Source organism: Neophocaena asiaeorientalis, unplaced genomic scaffold (assembly GCF_003031525.2).
Source record: "Neophocaena asiaeorientalis asiaeorientalis breed wild unplaced genomic scaffold, Neophocaena_asiaeorientalis_V1.1 scaffold82, whole genome shotgun sequence".
In the NCBI taxonomy this organism is placed as follows: domain Eukaryota; kingdom Metazoa; phylum Chordata; class Mammalia; order Artiodactyla; family Phocoenidae; genus Neophocaena; species Neophocaena asiaeorientalis.
This window is the reverse complement of record NW_020173068.1, coordinates 10,027,994-10,046,897: the sequence shown is the minus strand read 5'-3', so window position 1 is coordinate 10,046,897 and position 18,904 is coordinate 10,027,994. Positions and strand designations below refer to the sequence as shown.

The window sequence follows — 18,904 nt, the reverse complement described above, 5'->3', positions numbered from 1 at the left end:
AGAGCCCGCGAGCCACAACTACTGAGCCCACGTGCTACAACTACTGCAGCCCACGCGCCAAGAGCCTGTGCTCCGCAACAAGAGAAGCCACCACGATGAGAAGCCCGCGCACCACAACTAGAGAAAGCCCGCACGCAGCAGTGAAGACCCAACGTAGCCAAAAATAAATTAAAAAAATAAATTACTTAAAAATATATATATATATATTTAAAAAGGAAAGAAAAACCTACAAGGACTCTTATCCCTGACCACTTAAATATCATTCTTCACCCCCCAAGTTGAAGCTCTTAAGACACACTTTGACTTCACCCTATCTTTCCACTCTTGATCTTACCTGTCCACTCTGTTGAGCCCCAAGCACTTCTCCACCCCAATATCTCTAACCACAATATTCGATGGATGAGGATATCTTCCCAGCCAACTCCCACTGATCATTCAAGGTCTATTTCTTTGTGTTTTTTTTCTTTTTAATATTTTTTCCCCAATTTCAAATGTCATTTCTTTTATGAGGACTTTCCTGATCCTTCTTTCCACTTCTATCCACACCAGATAAAATTTTGTCCTGTAAGAGAGGTTTATTCCATAGCACTGCATAATTCTATAACAGTCAATCTTTATTCACAACTATAGCAGCATCCATCTTACACCACCTCTTCAACTGCAATTATTTGAGGACAAAAACTATGCATTACACCTCTTCAAATGAGCTCCCATTGTTCCTTTCAGAGTATGGCTATTCTATTATTATTTTAGAATTATAATAAATTGAAGATGACCGTTACTTCTTCTAATCAAAGAAATTAAAAGTTTAACAAAAGTTCAAAAGTTTAATAAAAAACATCTAGTTGGGTTGACTATTTCCTCTCTGAGAGGAGATCTTAAAGATGCAAAAAATGCTAAAGAGAGTTTTCAAGTTACAAAATCCTTCCAATCAAATCTAAGTATAAAGACACATTTAAATGTACTCACTTGTGGAATCTGCGTGCTTTTCCCACATCCTGTTTCTCCAACAATCACCACTGTTTGATAGTTTTCTATCAAGTACAGTATATGATTCCTAAGCTGAAAAAATATAACCAAACATTGTAAATAGACATACATTTTCTCAAAAGACCTAAACAAAGATATTTAAACATTATGGAATGAGCTGTTTGCCAAAGGGAAGGAAATTTTAAAAAGAACTATCAAAATATATTTCTAATATACATCAAAATACATTGCAGGTACTGTTGGTGTCAGTACAAGGTGATACAACTGCAACTGAGTGTAATAACTTATCAAAATATATAACGCACATACCTTTTGATTCAAGATTTCCACTTATAAGAAGTTAGACTACAGACATCCTAATACATGTGAACAAAGATGTATGTACAAGCATACTCACTGCGTATTGTTTATAAGAGCCAAAAATTCAAACAGCCTAAATGTTCATCAACAAGGGAGTGGTTACACAGCTGTGAAACACTTCAATAACGGAATAATACAGAGTCGTTAAAAAGAACAAATGTCTATTTGTACTGATGTGGAATGGTCAATGAGGTCTGCTATGGTAAGAAAGCAAAGTGCAGGACAGCGTGAATGATACACTACTATTTGTGTTTTTAAAGAAAGGGTAGGGACTTGCCTCGTGGTGCAATGGTTAAGAATCCGCCTGCTGGTTCAGGGGACACGGGTTCAAGCCCTGGTCCGGGAAGATCCCATGCTGCGGGGCAACTGGGCCCGTGCACCACAACTACTGAGCCTGCGCTCTAGAGCCTGCAAGCCACAACTACTGAGCCAGCATGCCACAGCTACTGAAGCCTGCCAGCCTGGAGCCCGTGCTCTGCAACAAGAGAAGCCACCACAATGAGAAGCACGTGCACCGCAATGAAGAGTAGCCCCTTGCTCACCACAACTAGAAAAAGCCCACATGTAGCAACGAAGACCCAATGCAGCCAAAACTAAATAAATTTTAAAAACAGAAGAAGAAAGGGCAAATACATATATGCTTCTTTATGTATAAGCTACTTTGAGGAAAAACAAAACAAGAAACTGGTAACTATACCGTCTCCAGTGAACAGAAGAAAGTGGCCGGGGAGCAGGGATATGAAGGAGACCTTTGAATTTTGTTCAACATGCATGTATTACTTAATTTAATTTTTTTTCATTTATTAACTTGTGAAAACAAAAAGAATATGCTTTCGCCTCTACCTCTAAGGCCAAGTCACAATAAAGCAAGCATAGGTTACATCTATATTTCAATTGGGCCTTCCTTAATCCATTCAGTAGGAGCAGAAACGCTGATTTGGCCACTGAAAAGTCACAGATAATTCCAAGATCCCATGTACTCAGCTTCAGAATGTATTTCTGTACCCACATTTGATTACAGACACACCCGATGATCTGGAAAGTCATAAAGGTATTCCATAAATTCCTGGTTTGGAATGAAGTAAAAACCTGCCAAATTCTCCCACTCTGATCACTGCTCAGCTCATCTGACTCCACACCAACAATGTGTTTGGTGAAGATTGGGAGAGATAGATGCTGCCTTCCTGGCTAAATAAGGTATTGACTGTTTGGGGTTTCGAATTTAGCATTATTTAGGGTCTAAATATGTAGTTCTCAAATCTCAGTGTAAAAATCTTCTAGGATATTTGCTAAAAATGAAGATTCCTAGCCCTACCCTCAGGGTTTTTGATTCAGTAGGGCTAGGGTGAAGCCCAGGAATCTGCATTTCTACAAACACCCAAAGGAGATTCTGCTGCAGGTACTCTGGGACTCGTCTAGATGCTTTCCTGTCGATTGCTTGGACTCTGTGCTTTCTCTTGTTTTGGGCAGAGAAAGGGGAAAGGTTTGGGTTCTTCACAGATATTTTGTAAATGATATTTTGTAAATCCATCTGCTGGATGGATGGTTGAATGGATGGATGGATGGGTGGGTGTTCAAGGAAAACTTGACAGAATATTTGAATACAGAGAGAGACACACTTGGTATTCCAGGAAAGGGAAATGACATAAGTAAAGGAAAGAAGATGGAAATAGGCAAACTATATGAACTCTATTCTAGGTGTGCTAGAAAAAGCCCATGAAGGCTCCAGGTTTGACTTGGAAATGAATTACAATAGGTGTAGTTAGAGCCGCACTGTGAAAGCCTTGAATGTAGAGCTAGCACCTGGACTTTAGCCAGGAGGCAGTACATGCTATAAGTGTTCCGAGAAAACTGGGCAGCAATATACAAGATTGATACAAGCATGAAGAAACTGAAGGCATTAACTCATACTTCACGTGCTAAATACAAAGCATTGCAAGTGGAGAGTCCGACGTGTGACATTCAAGAGAGAGATGACAAAACTATTTCCAGTTTGGAGACTGGGAGAATGACAGTACCACCGACAGGCACAGGCAGGGAAATCAAGGAGAGCTGGTGCAGAGGACCAGACTGAGCTTCAGCGAGGATGAGTTTAAGGAAGTAAGAGGACAACCTTGCACAGCAGTGTTCAGGGCCCAAAGAGAACGCCAGCCTACAGGAGGTAGCCGAGGGGAAGGCTGCCTTGAAATGGCATTGGGGTAAAGGGGGGTGAGCCTTTGATTTACTGCTGCTTTAGTTTCAACTTCTATTTTTAAAGCTATTTTCACTGGGACTTCCCTGGCGGTCCAGTGGTTAAGACTTCGCCTTCCGATGCAGGGGGTGCAGGTTCGATCCCTGGTCAGGGAGCTAAGATCCCACATGCCTCAAAACATAAAACAGAAGCAATATTGTAACAAATTCAATAAAGACTTTAAAAATGGTCCACATCAAATAAAATCTTTAAAAAAATTTTAAAAAGGAATTTTCACTTTTAGTTTTAATGGGGGCAGCAGTGGTGAATGGGTAACTTTTTATCCTTTTGGTCTCTTAGCTTTATCTTTAACATTTTATGAGATTGTAACTATGCTTAAGCTCTGCTTTGATTTTTATCAATAACTTACACCCCTTTTATTACCATTTTAATTTCAATATGTTATTAATACCTTATTGCTTTCATTTTTTAATGTTATTTCGTTTATTATAAGTACAGTTGGAGGATGAAGAGTCAAGAAAATTAAATACTCGGTAAACAATAATTATCCTTGTACTTCCAACGTTTACTACATGTCAGATATCTTACTAAATGCTCTATGTGGCTTATCTCATCTGCTCCTCATACCAATCCTATGAGGAAGGTACCATTAGTCCCACATGACAGATAAGTAAACAGAAGCTCAGGCAGTGAAGCAAGGCCACACAGCACACAAATGATGAAGCCTGGGTTTGAACTCTAAAGTCTAGCTCGAGTCCAGACACTTCATCACAGCTCAAACTGTGTCCCTCAATGGTGAACCTATAATCTTATCTCTGGAGGGTCAAACTGGTTTACATTCACATATAATGGATGAGGTTAATCACCTGCAGAAGAAACTCAGCAACTATCAGTACACGAGTAACTAAAACATTTGGGGCCACAGAAAAGTCTGATCGAGGTGACTTGGCGAAATTCAGAAGGCGGCTGTTTCATATCCATTTGGAGAAAGAACATATTAATAGAAGAGGCATTATTAGCACAGTCTAGACAAAAAAAACTCCCTATGTGCAAGGACTTGGGCAGCTTTCACCCAACAGTGTCCGGAAGAAAGAGAGACACAGGTGCTGGTGGCCCCACTTACTCGGGTCATTCCAAGAGACATCATACAAGGCAGGGAGAGTTCATCACCCTTCATCAGAGGCTACAGGAAATAAATACGCTTCAACTATATCGAAACCGTCTTTGGCTCTGAGCCCACTTCCTGATTACAATTTGGCTTCCCACGTGGACTTGGCAATGGGGAGAAACGTGTGTCCATGCACTGTATTATCTGTACTGGAGAGCCACAGCTCACTGTAAACGAATATATTCTTAATTCTAGTTTACACTTTGGTCTCTTATATGTCCATTTCATGAGATTAATAAAATCACGTGTCTGGATGTGCACATGGTATGTAATAACCATACCAAAATCCCATGACTATCTCAGTGGGAGTTAATCTCTTCAACAGAAACAACCTCGTATTTCTAATTAATCCTGGGTAAAGAAATATGCCTTTAAAAAGAAAGCTAAAACTGGCCACATGTTGGTAATTTGTTGAAGATGGATGCATAAGAGTTCGCTGTGCTGTTTTCTCTACTTTTCTGTATGTTTGAACTTGTCCGTAACTGAAAGCAAAGAGGGGAAAAACGAATGTCATTTCATTTCTTCCAGTTTTTCCAATATGTAAGATCTAACCAAAAAAAACTGTAAGGACTTTCCAGACTTATAAAGTTAACTAACACACATTTTGAACAGACGATCCCTTCAGATATGGGTATCTCTGAGCTCGCTGTGTTCTACAGGATCATTAAGAGTAAGAGGACATTATTCACTTCAGTGCCAAGTATAAAGCTACTGCAGGGGACTTCCCTGCTGGTGCAGTGGTTGCGAATCTGCCTGCCAAGGCAGGGGACACAGGTTCGATCCCTGGTCCGGGAAGATCCCACATGCCATGGGGCAACTAAGCCCGTGTGCCACAATTACTGAAGCCTGTGTGCCTAGAGTCCATGCTCCACAACAAGAGAAGCCACCACAATGAGAAGCCCGCGCGCCACAATGAAGAGTAGCCCCTACTCGCCACAACTAGAGAAAGCCCGCGCACAGCAACGAAGACCCAACCCAGCCAAAAAAAATAATTAATTAATTAATTTTAAAAAAGCTACTGCAGGCTGCTTCAGGCCGACGACTGAACATACTTATTTAATGTACCTTGAACACCGGCAGCTTCTGCCTCTGCTGCTCTATAGAAAGGGCAGCATAAGGATTGTAAACAACAGTCGTTGCAGAGTTTTCAGCTAGACTTTGTCTCTCTTCAGAGATGCTGACACCTGGTCCCTCTGTACCTGCAACAGAAATGTTTTTTTTCAGATTCTCTGATATAAGGAACAGAAAAACTGTGTGAAAGTTACAAATTCAAAGATGAAGATATACAACAGAAGCACTGCATTTTAATCTCAAACTACCAAAAGGTATTAAACTGCAATTTCAGGAAAGCATCTAGAAAGGCGCCTACGAGACTACAGAAGAGCCTCACTGCAGTTTCAAGAACAAAGGAGATGGCAAACCTATTGGGCTCCAAATTGGCCACACGCAACTGTACATTACAGAGGACAATGTATTGAGCTCTGGCCACCATGCTGCTATTATTACCAAACTCTTAACAAAAGTGGCAGAAACCCAGTGGGAATTAGCTGAGGCAAACAATGAATCCTATCACCGTAGGATGGCAGCAAGGTTCAGGGCCAACGGGCACCGACCGGGGACTCAAATGCTGCCTGGCCTTTTTCCTTCTCTCTGCCCCTCTCGACAAGCTCCTTTCAGTCCCTGGGGCTGGCTTCTCTACAGGAGCTGGAATTAGGCTGCTTCCAGGGCCAGAGCTCAGGCTCACAGTTCCTCCACCACTCACTCACTCACTCACCAGCAAGGATGGACGTGCCAGAGGTACAGCAGGGAACACTACAGATGCCGGCCTTACCCTGGTGCAGCTTACTTGCTTCTCTTATTCATCCTCCCAAAGAAACGTAACTTAGTGCATAAAGTGGTAATGGAGAAAGACCCAGTGAGGGGAACCAGGAGTCCCAGGTGTGTGTTGTCTGTTTGGGAGATGAGGTAGGCTCTTTTTCTCCCAGCTTAGGGCCTCTGCCCAACCTGATCCAATCAACTACGGCCCTGGAGTGGGGTACAATAAGTGGCAGTGCCTATCTGAATCACAGAATTGCAGCGGTTGGTTGGGAAGTGCTGGGCCAAGAAGCCACTGTGCCGAGCAGATGAAACACCAGATACCCACAGTGGCTTCTTGGTAAAAACAACGAAAGACTGGGCCTCAGGGTGGCGAAGAATAGGGAAGCCAAATCCCCCCAAGAAAAGTTGTTCAACGTACAACTTTTAGCCTGAAAAGGATTTTTAGCCTGAAAAGGAAAATGCCTTAGAAGGAACATGGCTTCAATTTTTATCATCAGCCTCTGTAACTTTTCACACCAAATTGTTCGTGCAGCCCAAGACAGAACTCAGAGTAATAAGTAAATGATACAGGGCTCAGAATTCAACTCAACATGAGGAAGTTATCTCTAAAAGTTAAACTTGTTCAGTACAGGGGTATGCCACCTTTGTGAATCAATAACGACCCCCGCCAGAAGTTCACAGCCCTCTGTTAGGGGTGCTACAGGGATAATTACCCAATACTATCACCTCCCGGGTTTTCTGAACTCAGAATCTGTGATGCTATGTGAAAGTACAGAGGCTTTGTGATAAGAATATTTAGCCCAGTGATTTATTTTTACATTTTTGAGGGGTCCCAGATCCCTTCGACAATCTAATAAAGGCTGTGAACTCCATCTCCTGAAAAATACACCAGAATGTAATTTATCAGAACACAAAATGCTGGAGGTCCAGAGACACCCTAGAGCTAAATTTAGAATCACTGCTGTAGATCTCTGACCCCTTTTCCTTTCGTTTCTAGGAACGGTATAGCTGTGTTCCAGAGGTCCAAGGTTGCCAAAAATCAGGTAAGTGGGGCACTGCTCTATTGTTTTGCCAAAATGTTGACTTTCCTTTCAAGAAGATAAAAGATAGAACAGGACCTGGAATAAAGCCTGTGCTCAAAGAGGTGAGTTTCCTTTCCTTTCTACCCTTATTATTACTACCTCTGATTAACGCCTTGTAATCTTCACAGAAGAAAACTAGAGCAAAGAAATAGCTTATCCTCATCAGCTCTGCTTTTGTCCTGAATTCCCTCCTTTTCCACACATCTTAAACCTTTACAGCATGTCTAGAATCTTTTATTTATTTTTTTATAATTTTTTTTAAATTTATATTTATTTTTGGCTGCACTGGGTCTTCGTTGCTGCGCGCGGGCTTTCTCTAGTTGCGGCGAGCAGGGGCTACTCTTCATCGCGGTGCGCAGGCTTCAGTAGTTGTGGTTCACAGGCTCTGGAGCGCAGGCTCAGTAGTTGTGGCGCGTGGGCTTAGTTACTCCGCAGCATGTGGGATCTTCCCAGACCAGGGCTTGAACCCGTATCCCCTGCATTGGCAGATGGATTCTTAATCACTGTGCCACCAGGGAAACCCCTACAGCATGTCTAGAATCTTTTCACATTGCTCCCGCAACGTCTCTTACTTCCTCCCACACCAAGGTTTAATCCACCCAGGTGTCTTCCTGACTACCCCATCTCTCCTGTCTCTAACCTACAGCCAAGTTCACCTCAGTACATTCAGTTATGAGGTCTTTTACGAGAACAGCTACTGTCAATCAATGAGGAGCATGTCTCCTCAACACAAAAGACTTCATTCAACCAAACCAGGCCTGCTTCCCCACTATATATACATCCCATGGCCCATTCTGGCTGCCTATGGTTTGTTTTTTCCCTTGGGAACATTATCAGTGCTTAAGCAAGTAACAAGTTTGTAATTCTTGTAAACCATTTCCCCATCTATAAAACAAGGCTGATAAAAAGCACCGCCCCCCACCAATCCAGCAGTCCCTCTAACCCAATTTTTCAGTTTGAGTGGTGACCCATTAATGGGTTAGGAAACTCATGTAGTGGGTCATGGCTAGCACTTTTTAAAGATGAACTAGAAATAGAATAGAAAGTATCAGAGTGCACCCCAAGAAGCAATATTGTTTTTGTACAACTCTCTTTAGTTGTGTGTGTGTACGCGTGCTGAACCACAACACAATACATTATGTGTACCCATGCTGGGTCACAACACATTTCTCACTGTAGATCAGGTCAAAAAATCTTCAAAGCTGTTGCTATAAAGCGTTTGCCAGGCACACTGTCAAACATTGATTTTATCATTAAATATTTGTTGAATGAAGGAAGGAAAATGGCCAGGCCCTTCTGATCCACTTGTATTAGCAAATCAAGTCAAACTTTTTTCTACAAAAACCTCAGGCAGCTCATACAAAGATCTTAAGGCAGAGATCACAAACTGGTAGAGATCACAAACTAGTTACTCAAGGACCCCAGATATGTCACTGTTAAAATGTCTGAAATCATTCATTTAAAACATGTAAAAATTTCCCATTCTAACCCGGATATTTGAGCCCATATGACACCAACTGGGTGGAACCACCTACAGCTTCCTGCTTTAGAGAGCATGTGTACGCTTCAGTGTAATCAATACTGTACACGTACCAGTGTGCACACGCTCTAGTTTGCCACAGTTCCCACCACTCCCTATTATTGCCACCCAGCACCTTCACTTATTTAGATTGTCCCAGAGGCCCCGTGTAGTGACTCCCAGCCTATAGGACATATTCATCTAGCCTTACACCCAGTCTCACTCACTTCCCTGACCTTCACCATGTATTTCCCACATCCTATTTTCATATCTTCAACTTCAGTTTCCTAATCTGTAAAATGAGAGTAATACCTCCATCACAAGATATTGTGACCAGGACTTCCCTGGTGGCGCAGTGGTTAAGAATCTGCCTGCCAATGCAGGGGACAAGGGTTCAATCCCTGGTCCGGGAAGATCCCACATGCCGTGGAGCAACTAAGCCCACGCGCCACAACTGCTGAGCATGCACTCTAGGGCCCACGAGACACAGCTACTGAAGCCCACACACCTAGAGCCCATGCTCCGCAACAAGAGAAGCCACCACAATGAGAACCCACGCACCGCAACGAAAAGTAGCCCCCGCTCACCGCAACTAGAGAAAGCCCACACACAGCAACGAAGACCCAACGCAGCCAAAAATAAATAATAAAAAAAAATTTTTTTAAGATATTGTTACCTCTTAATAAGATGACGTTAAGTAAAAGTGACTAGCACGAAGGGCCCAGTACGTTGCACTAAATCCATTCCCATCTCAGTGAATGACAACAGTTTACCTAGAACAGTGGTTCCCAAACTTTGATGCACACTTGAATTACCTGGGGATCTTTAAAAAATACTGATGCCTGATTCCTAGCCCCTCCGGACTTCTGATTTATTACAATGGGGTATGACTGAACAGCAGGAGTTTTAAAAGCTTCCCAAGTGATTCAACTATACAGCAAAATTTGAGAACCACTTACCAAGATAGTCACTGAACCCAGAAATCTGAGTCATTACCGACTTTACCTTCCCCCACATCTGCCTCTAAAATCTCTCCCATAAGGTCCCTCCTTACTGCTCACATGCCAGAATTGAGGTTTTCAATATCCCTTCTCGATTTTAGTAGCACCTTCTCTTAAGGGTGTCCCTGACTCTAATTTTCTCCCCCAAGCATTCTGCTCACCAAGGCCAGAGTTATCTTCCAAAAATAAACCTCATTGTGTTACCTCCTGCTTAAAAACAGTGAAACCCAAATTCTTTAACTTGCATGGAGACTTCTCACAATGAGGCCCCTACTTACCTTTCTGGCTTCATCTCCTACTACGCCCCAAAATATACCCTGCCACTAAACACCACGCTACTCAATTATTTTGGTGTTTTGGACACTGCTGAGGTACCATCCCACTTTGCCTTTGTCAAGGCTACACCCTTTAGAGCTCCATTCTCCTACCTCTCTGCAGAACAAAGCCTCATTTGTGCTTCAACGTTCACCTCAAAAATACCACTGTCTTGATGCAGTATTTCTTATCCACACACTCAAACTTTCCCCCTCTTCTATACTTCCAAGTAATTATAACAGTTAATATGTATCTAGTGCTAAGAGCTTGATGTGTATTCTCATTTAATCCTCAAAACAATCCTTTGGGTAGGTGTCATTCCCAATTTACAGATGGGGTAACCATGATTTTCCCAAATCACCAAGTTAGTAAATGGTAGTCAGGATGGTCTCTACAGTCTGACCCTAGTAGAGCTCATCCTCCTTACCACCGCCTTTTTCTGCCTCACTTTAAAATCCCTTAAAGAGGATATCCGGGCTTCCCTGGTGGCGCAGTGGTTGAGAGTCCGGCTGCCGATGCAGGGGACACGGGTTCGTGCCCCGGTCCGGGAAGATCCCACATGCCGCGGAACGCCTGGGTCCATGAGCCATGGCCGCTGGGCCTGCGCGTCCGGAGCCTGTGCTCCACAACGGGAGAGGCCGCAACAGTGAGAGGCCCGCGTACCGCAAAAAAAAAAAAAAAAGAGGATATCCAATTTCATATTATAATTGAAAGAGATAGAGTATAAATCTTGAGAGCAGAGCCCTAGTCATCCGTATTTGTCTCCTAACCACAAGGCGAGGCGTTCAGTAAGTATAACTTCAGTGAATGAACTAAATAATGGAATAGAACTCTTAGAATAATCCCATGTTCTTTAACCAAAAGAGTAGCTGGTCTGATTTTCAACAATTTATTTAGGCCTTTATTGTACTTAACATTTTGACCTGTTATTAAAGGCTTGAATAAATAATATAGAGGATATCTCATTATCTAATGGGATCTTAGCTTTGGCTGCAAATAAAACTCAGGATGGATAACTGGCTGATGACTTAAATGCTGAATCATAAAATTACCGTTAGGGGACAAGCTACAGATTTTAAAAAAAGAATTAACACAACCCTTGCTTAGGTTTATGTTCATCATCACTGATAGGCACGTTCAAATTTTCTGGGAACCACTCTAAATACCCTTTAAAAGCTTCCCTTATGTTACCTTCTCTGTCTTATTTCATTTTTGCTGCAATATACAATACTGTGCGCATCCAGACCTGCGGAGGTACAAGTGGTGGGAAAAAAACAAGCCGGTAACCCTTTAAGAAACTTTTGTTTTTCACAGGAAACTGACTGTAAGAGGAGGAAGGGTCTGGCACGTAAACATTCAATAAAATCCTGACTAATGAGTAAATTCAAACAAGACAAGCAAATCATTTTGCGGCTGAGAATGGAGTTAGCCTGCAAGAGGGGGAGTGGGTGACAGCCAATACGAAGGGGGGTGTTCAATTTCTGGCAGACACGTGGGGCGGACAGAAACCCCAAAACAGACTAAATTACTTTCCCTTTTAATGATCACTTCCTCTACATCAAACAATGCGTCGTGCTCGTTATTCCAGCCCACAGATATCACTATTCTCCCCCATCTCACAGGTAAGAAGGCTAAGGCTAAGAAGGGTTAAATGACTTGCCCAAAGGAACTCTGCCACTCTACGGCAGAGCCGAGAATTCGAACCCAGGCAGTCTGATTTCCTAACATGAACTCCTAAACCCCGAGCAGCACCCCCTGTCCGGCCCCAGCGTAGCCCCAGGGCGGTAATAAGACACGCGTGGGCGCTTTAGCGTTTCCCCATCGCACGGGTTGGGCAAGACAGGAATCAGGAGTGAGGAAAACGAAGCCTGTGGAGGCTGAGAGACTGGAACGAGGTCACACGGTGAACTTCTGCCACGGCTGCGGGCGGATCCCTGAATCCCTCTGGACCACTGCGGCGCCTAAGCCGCGGAGCCCACCAGCTCGGAGGCAGCGGTGGCCAGCTCGCTGAGGTCAGGCCTGCGAGCAGGGCCGCAGGCGCCAGGACGCCGGCCGCGGGGCCAAGACCGAAGTCAAGCTGCCGCATCTGCGCAGCGTTCCGCCAAGGGCCTTACCAGGTCTCCAGAACTTCACCGGTCCCACGGGCGCAGCCATGCTGAGGTGAAAGGTCCCGAGGAAGGCTCCACCCCTCCTTTGCGCACGAGGCCCCGAAGAGGCCGCGGGGCGGGGCCCGCAAGGAGCCCGAGCCCTGGAGGTTCCGCGGTGTTACCGCCACGCCCCCGTGACCACCGCCCCCTCCGAGTCACGTAACGTGCGTTTCAGCCCTGCCGCGGGGCCCATGTGACCCGACCCGCCATATTGTAGAAAAGGGCGCGCTTCTCCGCCTCTGTAGCGTGAGAGACCAGGGTTTTAAGTGGCCTCCCTAAGAGCATGGCCTTCCTTGGGTGGCGGCCGCACATCTCGGAAAGGGTGAGCTTTGGGAAGGGACCGCTGGCACGAGAGTTTGTCGCCGCCTGCGTCACTCTGTGGGCAAGGAGGCAGTGTATGCCAAATTAATGTTAACGTTACAAGCTATCACGGCTGTACTCTTTCTTTTTTTTTTTTTTTTCAAGAGTTGTCATATGCAAGAGTAACTAAGGGAGTTCAGCACAGCCTTAAGGGGCAGAATTAGAACCAGAGGGTGGCAACATATTTTGGAGCTGTCTCCAGCAGTGAGTGTTCTAGCTCTGCAGGTGCGTGAGCGAGCATAGGCTGCAGACTACCTCTCAGGGCACTGGAGGCAGGATTCAAGCTATGTTTGCAGAGTTAGAATAAATGTTGTCATTTTCAAACTTGAGACACTTTTATACTTACTAAATTTATTTACTTATTTTTGGCTTCGTTGGGTCTTTGTTTGCTGCGCGCGGGCTTTCTCTAGTTGTGGCGAGCAGGGGCTACTCTTCGTTGAGGTACGCGGGCTTCTCGTTGCGGAGCACGGGCTCTAGGTGCGCAGGCTTCAGTAGTTGTGGCGCACGGGCTTAGCTGCTCCGCGGCATGTGGGATCTTCCCGGACCAGGGCTCGAACCCATGTTACGTGCATTGGCAGGCGGATCCTTAAGCACTGCGCCACCAGCGAAGCCCTGTACTATTTCTTTTAGTCTCCGGATTTTCAGATTGCAGGATAATAATAGTAACTACCCTGAGGGTTTTCTAGTTCAGTAGATATTGGGCGCCTACTGTGCGCCCGGGTACTGCAGTTCCAGTCTCTTCTTTCATGGAGCTTCTGTCCAAGGCGGCGGGGTGTGGGGGGAGGATGTCGTGGGAGTAAATGAGTAAATGCTCGATGAACAGTAGTGTTTATTATTATCAGTAAATAAAACAGTGGAAACAGTATGCAAGTCTTTAGGGACCTTGAGAGTAACGCTGGAAAGGGGAAGGGGGAATGGATTGAATAAGAAAACTTAGAAATGGGTAGATTTGTTAGGCTAGGACACTAGCCCAATGTTTCCTCCAGTTTGACTACTCTTGATTCAAATGCTTGTGAAAAATACAGATTCTAGACCCCAATCAATCCCGAATCAGAATTTCCAGGGGCATGGCCTGGGAACCTGCATTTCAAGCCACTCCACAGATGATTCCAGCAACCAGTTTGAGAAAGATTCTGCTAATCCAAATGAGAGCTAATAAGTTCGAGTAATAGGAAAGGTTTAATGGATAGGAATCTAATTGGAAGGAAGTGAGAGGCTTCAGAATCTATGTGCTCTAGAGCTGTGAAGAAAATTCTGCATTCTTTTGAGAGAAATGGCATAGTCATGGAAAGATCAAGGTCTTTGGAGACAAGTAGACATGATTTGGAATCCTAACTTTGCCATTTCCTAGCTCCAGGCTGTAATCCAATCTAAGTTGTAAAATGAGGTTTAAAAAGGTTGTATTAAATGAGAGAACATGTACAGCCTTACTGTGTAAGACACAGCAGGCATTCAGTGTTAGCTCCTGATAACTCAAATAGAGCAAATCCACCAGGGGAAAAATTAGACTTTACATACATACACCCATTTCCAAATATCCCTTTTGATTTAGTTCCATAATAATGAAAATAGGGTTCACTATTTTCAGTGATAATCACTGTGCCTAGAATTCTCTATCAATCCTTTAATATCCTTCTAAGAGTCAGCTCTAAGAAGACTTCTGTAAATTCATGATCCAACTTAAGTATTCTCCCTCTGCAGACCTGTGTGCTCACTTTTATGATTTAACACTTATTTAGCTGAACTGTAGTTAATCTGCCTGCACTATTACACTGGGAGCTTCTTGAGAACAAGCATCATGTTATATTCTTATTATAGCCCAATAATAAAGTGACTATTGAGTAATGTATACATGAACACCATGCTTTATACTTAATTTTAATTCTTAATGACATCGATTCTTCCTTGTTTTATTTTTGTCTGATTTTCACTAAGGGCCCAAGTATACAAAACAGGGTTTATACATAAACACAAGGGAAAATGAAATAAATGCCACTTTTTACGATTCCTGTATTTTATAAATTATGACTTATATGAAGACTTCCTGTTTACAAAGAGATAGTACAGCAGACATGCCCACATTACTGGATCATAATCTTAAAGCTGGAGGAGACTTTAATTGTCTAGTCTAAATTCTCTTTTATAGAAGAAAAAACTGAGGTCCATGGAGGTTAAAAGGACTTCATCAGAATCAATGAGCTAATTTAGTACCAGAACTGAAACTAGAATTCAGGCTTTCTAATTCCCAGGCCAGTGGTTTTCAACCACATGGACCATTTAAAACCATTAGAGCTTAGCTCTTCTCAATGAGAATTAGTTCTTCTCCCTCAGAAAGTTCTGAGCCCAGCGGTCTTGAATGGATTGTTTTGCTTTCAAAGACTTCTACTAGGGAAAAACACCTAAGTAATAACCTAGATGTTGATGCTGTGGTTTTATTGCCACAAACTAGGAATGGTTTCAATGGACTATCTTACCTTTCCTAATTAAATATTTTTGGAAAGAATGGCCTAAAATAACTACTCTAAAAATAAAACCATTATTTCTTGAGATGGCATCCAGAATTTATTTAGCTCATTGCCAACAACTTTCATTACATGAAAGTTTGATCATTGTATTACATTTTGCAACTTCCAAATGATAGATTTTCCACAAAGATACTCCTCAAAATATTCCATAGGTACATTTTAGAAATTTTTCTCTGCCTATGATGGTTAACTGGTACTTCCTGCTTTGAAGTATTTCCCATCCAACCATCTTGGCCATGTTTAGGAGGCATAGGATTTAGGAGTTTTCATCTTTGTGCCAGTTAAGGCTTTTATGTAACAAGTAGTAAAAAACCCAATCCATTCTCTCATAGGCAGAAATAGCTCATGTAATCTAAAAAGTCCAAGTAGTTCTGATTTGAGACACAGCTGCATTGGGACACACAGGACATAATCAGGGCTTGCTTCTGATCATAACATTCTGCCTTCTGCTGACCCAGATGTCACATAGTAACTAGGTGGCCATGTCAATTCATGTCACATCCTCTCAGCATCAAGCCTCTTTCCAGAAATTCCCGGCAAAAGCATCTGGCTGGCCACATATCCATCCCTGAATCAATCACTAGGGCCAGGGAATATGGCGTACTGACTAGCTTAAACCTGGGTCATACACTCCTCCCCAAATCAGGTGTGCTCAGCTTCACCAGAACCACATGGACTGACAGCTGGAAACAGAATGGTTCCTCAGAGGGATTTCTGAGAGTGAGATTATCAGAGGTCGAATGAATGAAGCAAAAATAATAGGTAGCCATCCAGGTATTCATGTACAGTAAATCCCCTACAGGCGAACCTTCAAGTTGCAAACTTTCAAAGATGCGAACATGCGTTCACATATCCAATCTAAGTTAGTTCACGTGTCTAGCATACATTGTCAAGTGCATGCATCCTCTACAAGTGGTTGTGCTTTTGTGTACTTTACAGTACCTTTGCTGTGCAACCCGAGGAGCTTACTAATGAAGACCTGATGGAATTGGAGGCCCAGAGAAAAGAACGAAGAGAGACAAGAAGTAGTAACTGAAGAACCGAAGAGATTGACGACGCAGGAAATGGCAAGAGAATTCTCTTTATTTGAGGAGGCACTGTTAGTTTTTGAGGCAGAGGACCTGAACATAGAACAGTACACAAAGGCTGCAGCAGCCGTTCAGAATGCAATACATTGCTACCATGTCATCAGTGACAAGAAAAAAAAGAGCTACTACCGAGACATCACTGGATCATTTTTTCAAGAGGGTAAATAGAACTGAATCCAGCGAGGAACAACATGTGCCATCAGCGTCAGGCGTGAGTGAAATTGCAGCTTGCCCTCCGTCTCCTATTGCTGACGATCCTTCAGCTCTACCATCTCCCACCTCCTCTCCCTCCTCCAGTCAGTAACTCTTCTTGCCTGTTCACTCAGTGCCAGCCCAGCCCCTATATGCCAGCTGTTGTACCGTACTACCGTACTTTTCAAGGTATTGTACTGTAAGATTAAAAATGGTTTTTTTAATGTATTATTTCTGTGAAAAATATTATAAACCTATTACAGTATTGTACTATATAGCCGATTGTGTTAGTTGGGTACCTAGGCTAACTCTGTTGGACTTACAAATTGGACTTATGAACGCGCTCTAGGAATGGAACTCGTTCGTATGTAGGGGACTTACTCTTAACTCTAGAACTCTTGGCTTCCTAAGAAAAATCCTAACTGCCCTTGGGTCCCCTCATGAAGCCAGATCAGAGAGTGCTAGCTATCCCCCAGCCTGAAAAGAGGTAGTTCTTTGCAGAATTGCCTTTCCTGAATTGTACTACACGGGGATTTTCCACTGCATCTAAGGTGTAGCCCTCGGCAACTTGTAACATATGTAAACCTGTCTGGTTTGTTCACTTGCTTACAAATGATCGGGTTCACACAAGTATTAGCATAAGCAAAAGTGTTTACTCAGCTCCAAGGATTTGGGTACAGAGGTGTGGAGAATCCACTAGAAGAGACTCAGCTAAATACTAGGGGAGTCTCTATGATGTTGCCTGAGGAATTTTGCGCATCTATGGAACTGGACAAGTTGGGGAGGGCAAGGTCAGCCAGGTGCTTCCTAGATAGGATGACTGTATGCTTGCTTTATTGTTCAAATTGGGATGCTTCGGAGAATGAAAGCAGGGAGTTCACGGGCATAAACTGGACCTCTGCCAGGCAAACTGCGGTAGATTTCCAGGTCGTGTGGCACCAGGGAACCTAGAATAACAATGCCTCTGTGAACATACGCAACATAAGGTATGTATTCCATGCTCACGGAATACATTCAACTCCTTTATAGCTTTAGACAACTGCCCTTGTGGGGTCTGGTGTTTGGGCACACCCCAGAACATGTCATTGTGTTTATTATCTGAACACTTCACAGTATCATTTTTATGAGAATCCTTGTGAGAAATTCTTACCTGATCTTAGAATTGTTCTTCCTGTACCTGGAGTTACTTTAGCCTTATGGATACTGTGGATGGTGGATCTGACCAGTTTTCTCTTTCTGCCTTGGCTACTGAGAAGCTTAAAGTGTGTGGCCTGCCCAAAGTGCGTGTGTCGGTCATGGTGGCATGCACTGATAGCCTCCTTCCTGATTCTTTTTTTCATCCCCGCCCTCTGGTTTCCCTCACGTAACTTTTCACTTATGTGATCTTGTACCTTAGGTTTTCTTGTTAGTTGCTTGAAGTCCCATAAGTAAAAAACAGATACTCCCCAACCCAAAGGTCCACAGAGGTGGGGTGGCCATCTTTTCAGTTGACTCCTTCAGTTTTTCAAGCATGTCGACCCTGCCATCTGATTGGGTTGAACTGCAAACTATACGGCTCTCTAATTCAAACAACTCATCAGGGAGAAAATAATGAGACAGCAGAGTCTGAACACTGACTATTTGACGATATTGAGAAATTTTTATCAAAGTTGTTTAGGTGTGATGGAGGTATTGTGGTTATGTTTTTTGATCTTTCAGACGTATATACTGAAATATTTACGGCCAAGTCTGTAATGGCCAAGTCTAACATTAAACAGATATGGACATATAATTCTCTCCCGGGGCGGGGGGCAACAAATTTTTTTTTTTTAATGTAGGAGAAATGTGTTACTACTCAACCGCTACTGTAAGATTGGCAGCCCTGAGAACTCCTTTTTTAACGTAGCATGTTATGGATGTATTCCTGCTTCCAAAGGAATGAGGAGCAGACATTTCCGCATGCAAGACAATAACATATTTTTTAACCAAACCGTCTGCCATACTCACCCTCCCCTCCCCTGGAAGTAGGGCCAATAAATCAACATTTTAAACAAGGACCCCAGCTGACTCTGATGTAGGTGGTCCTCAGATCTCACCTTGAGAAATTCCACACTGTAATGATATTCTTTCCACACTCAAGAGCCAGAAAAGCTTTGCTTACTCTGAGAG

At 43.3% G+C, this 18,904-nt stretch overlaps 1 protein-coding gene and 1 non-coding gene across 4 annotated transcripts in view; both read right to left on the bottom strand.

The window, feature by feature from the left end:
- The window catches only part of DHX35 (DEAH-box helicase 35), a 68,608-nt gene extending 55,922 nt beyond the window's left edge, over window positions 1-12,686 (bottom strand). For all 3 annotated transcript variants that reach the window (XM_024743211.1, XM_024743212.1, XM_024743210.1), the window contains exons 1-3: window positions 12,559-12,686; window positions 5,775-5,908; window positions 970-1,062 (exon numbers count right to left, since the gene is read on the bottom strand). In XM_024743211.1, the coding sequence (XP_024598979.1) occupies window positions 970-1,062; window positions 5,775-5,908; window positions 12,559-12,598 (267 nt within the window). In that variant the 5' untranslated portion in view covers window positions 12,599-12,686. The remainder of the gene's footprint in view (window positions 1-969; window positions 1,063-5,774; window positions 5,909-12,558) is intronic.
- Window positions 12,687-18,565: 5,879 nt separating this feature from the next.
- Window positions 18,566-18,700, bottom strand: LOC112398631 (small nucleolar RNA U109). The gene has a single exon (XR_003003038.1). It is a non-coding gene; the product is annotated as a small nucleolar RNA U109 (small nucleolar RNA).
- Window positions 18,701-18,904: the final 204 nt, after the last annotated feature.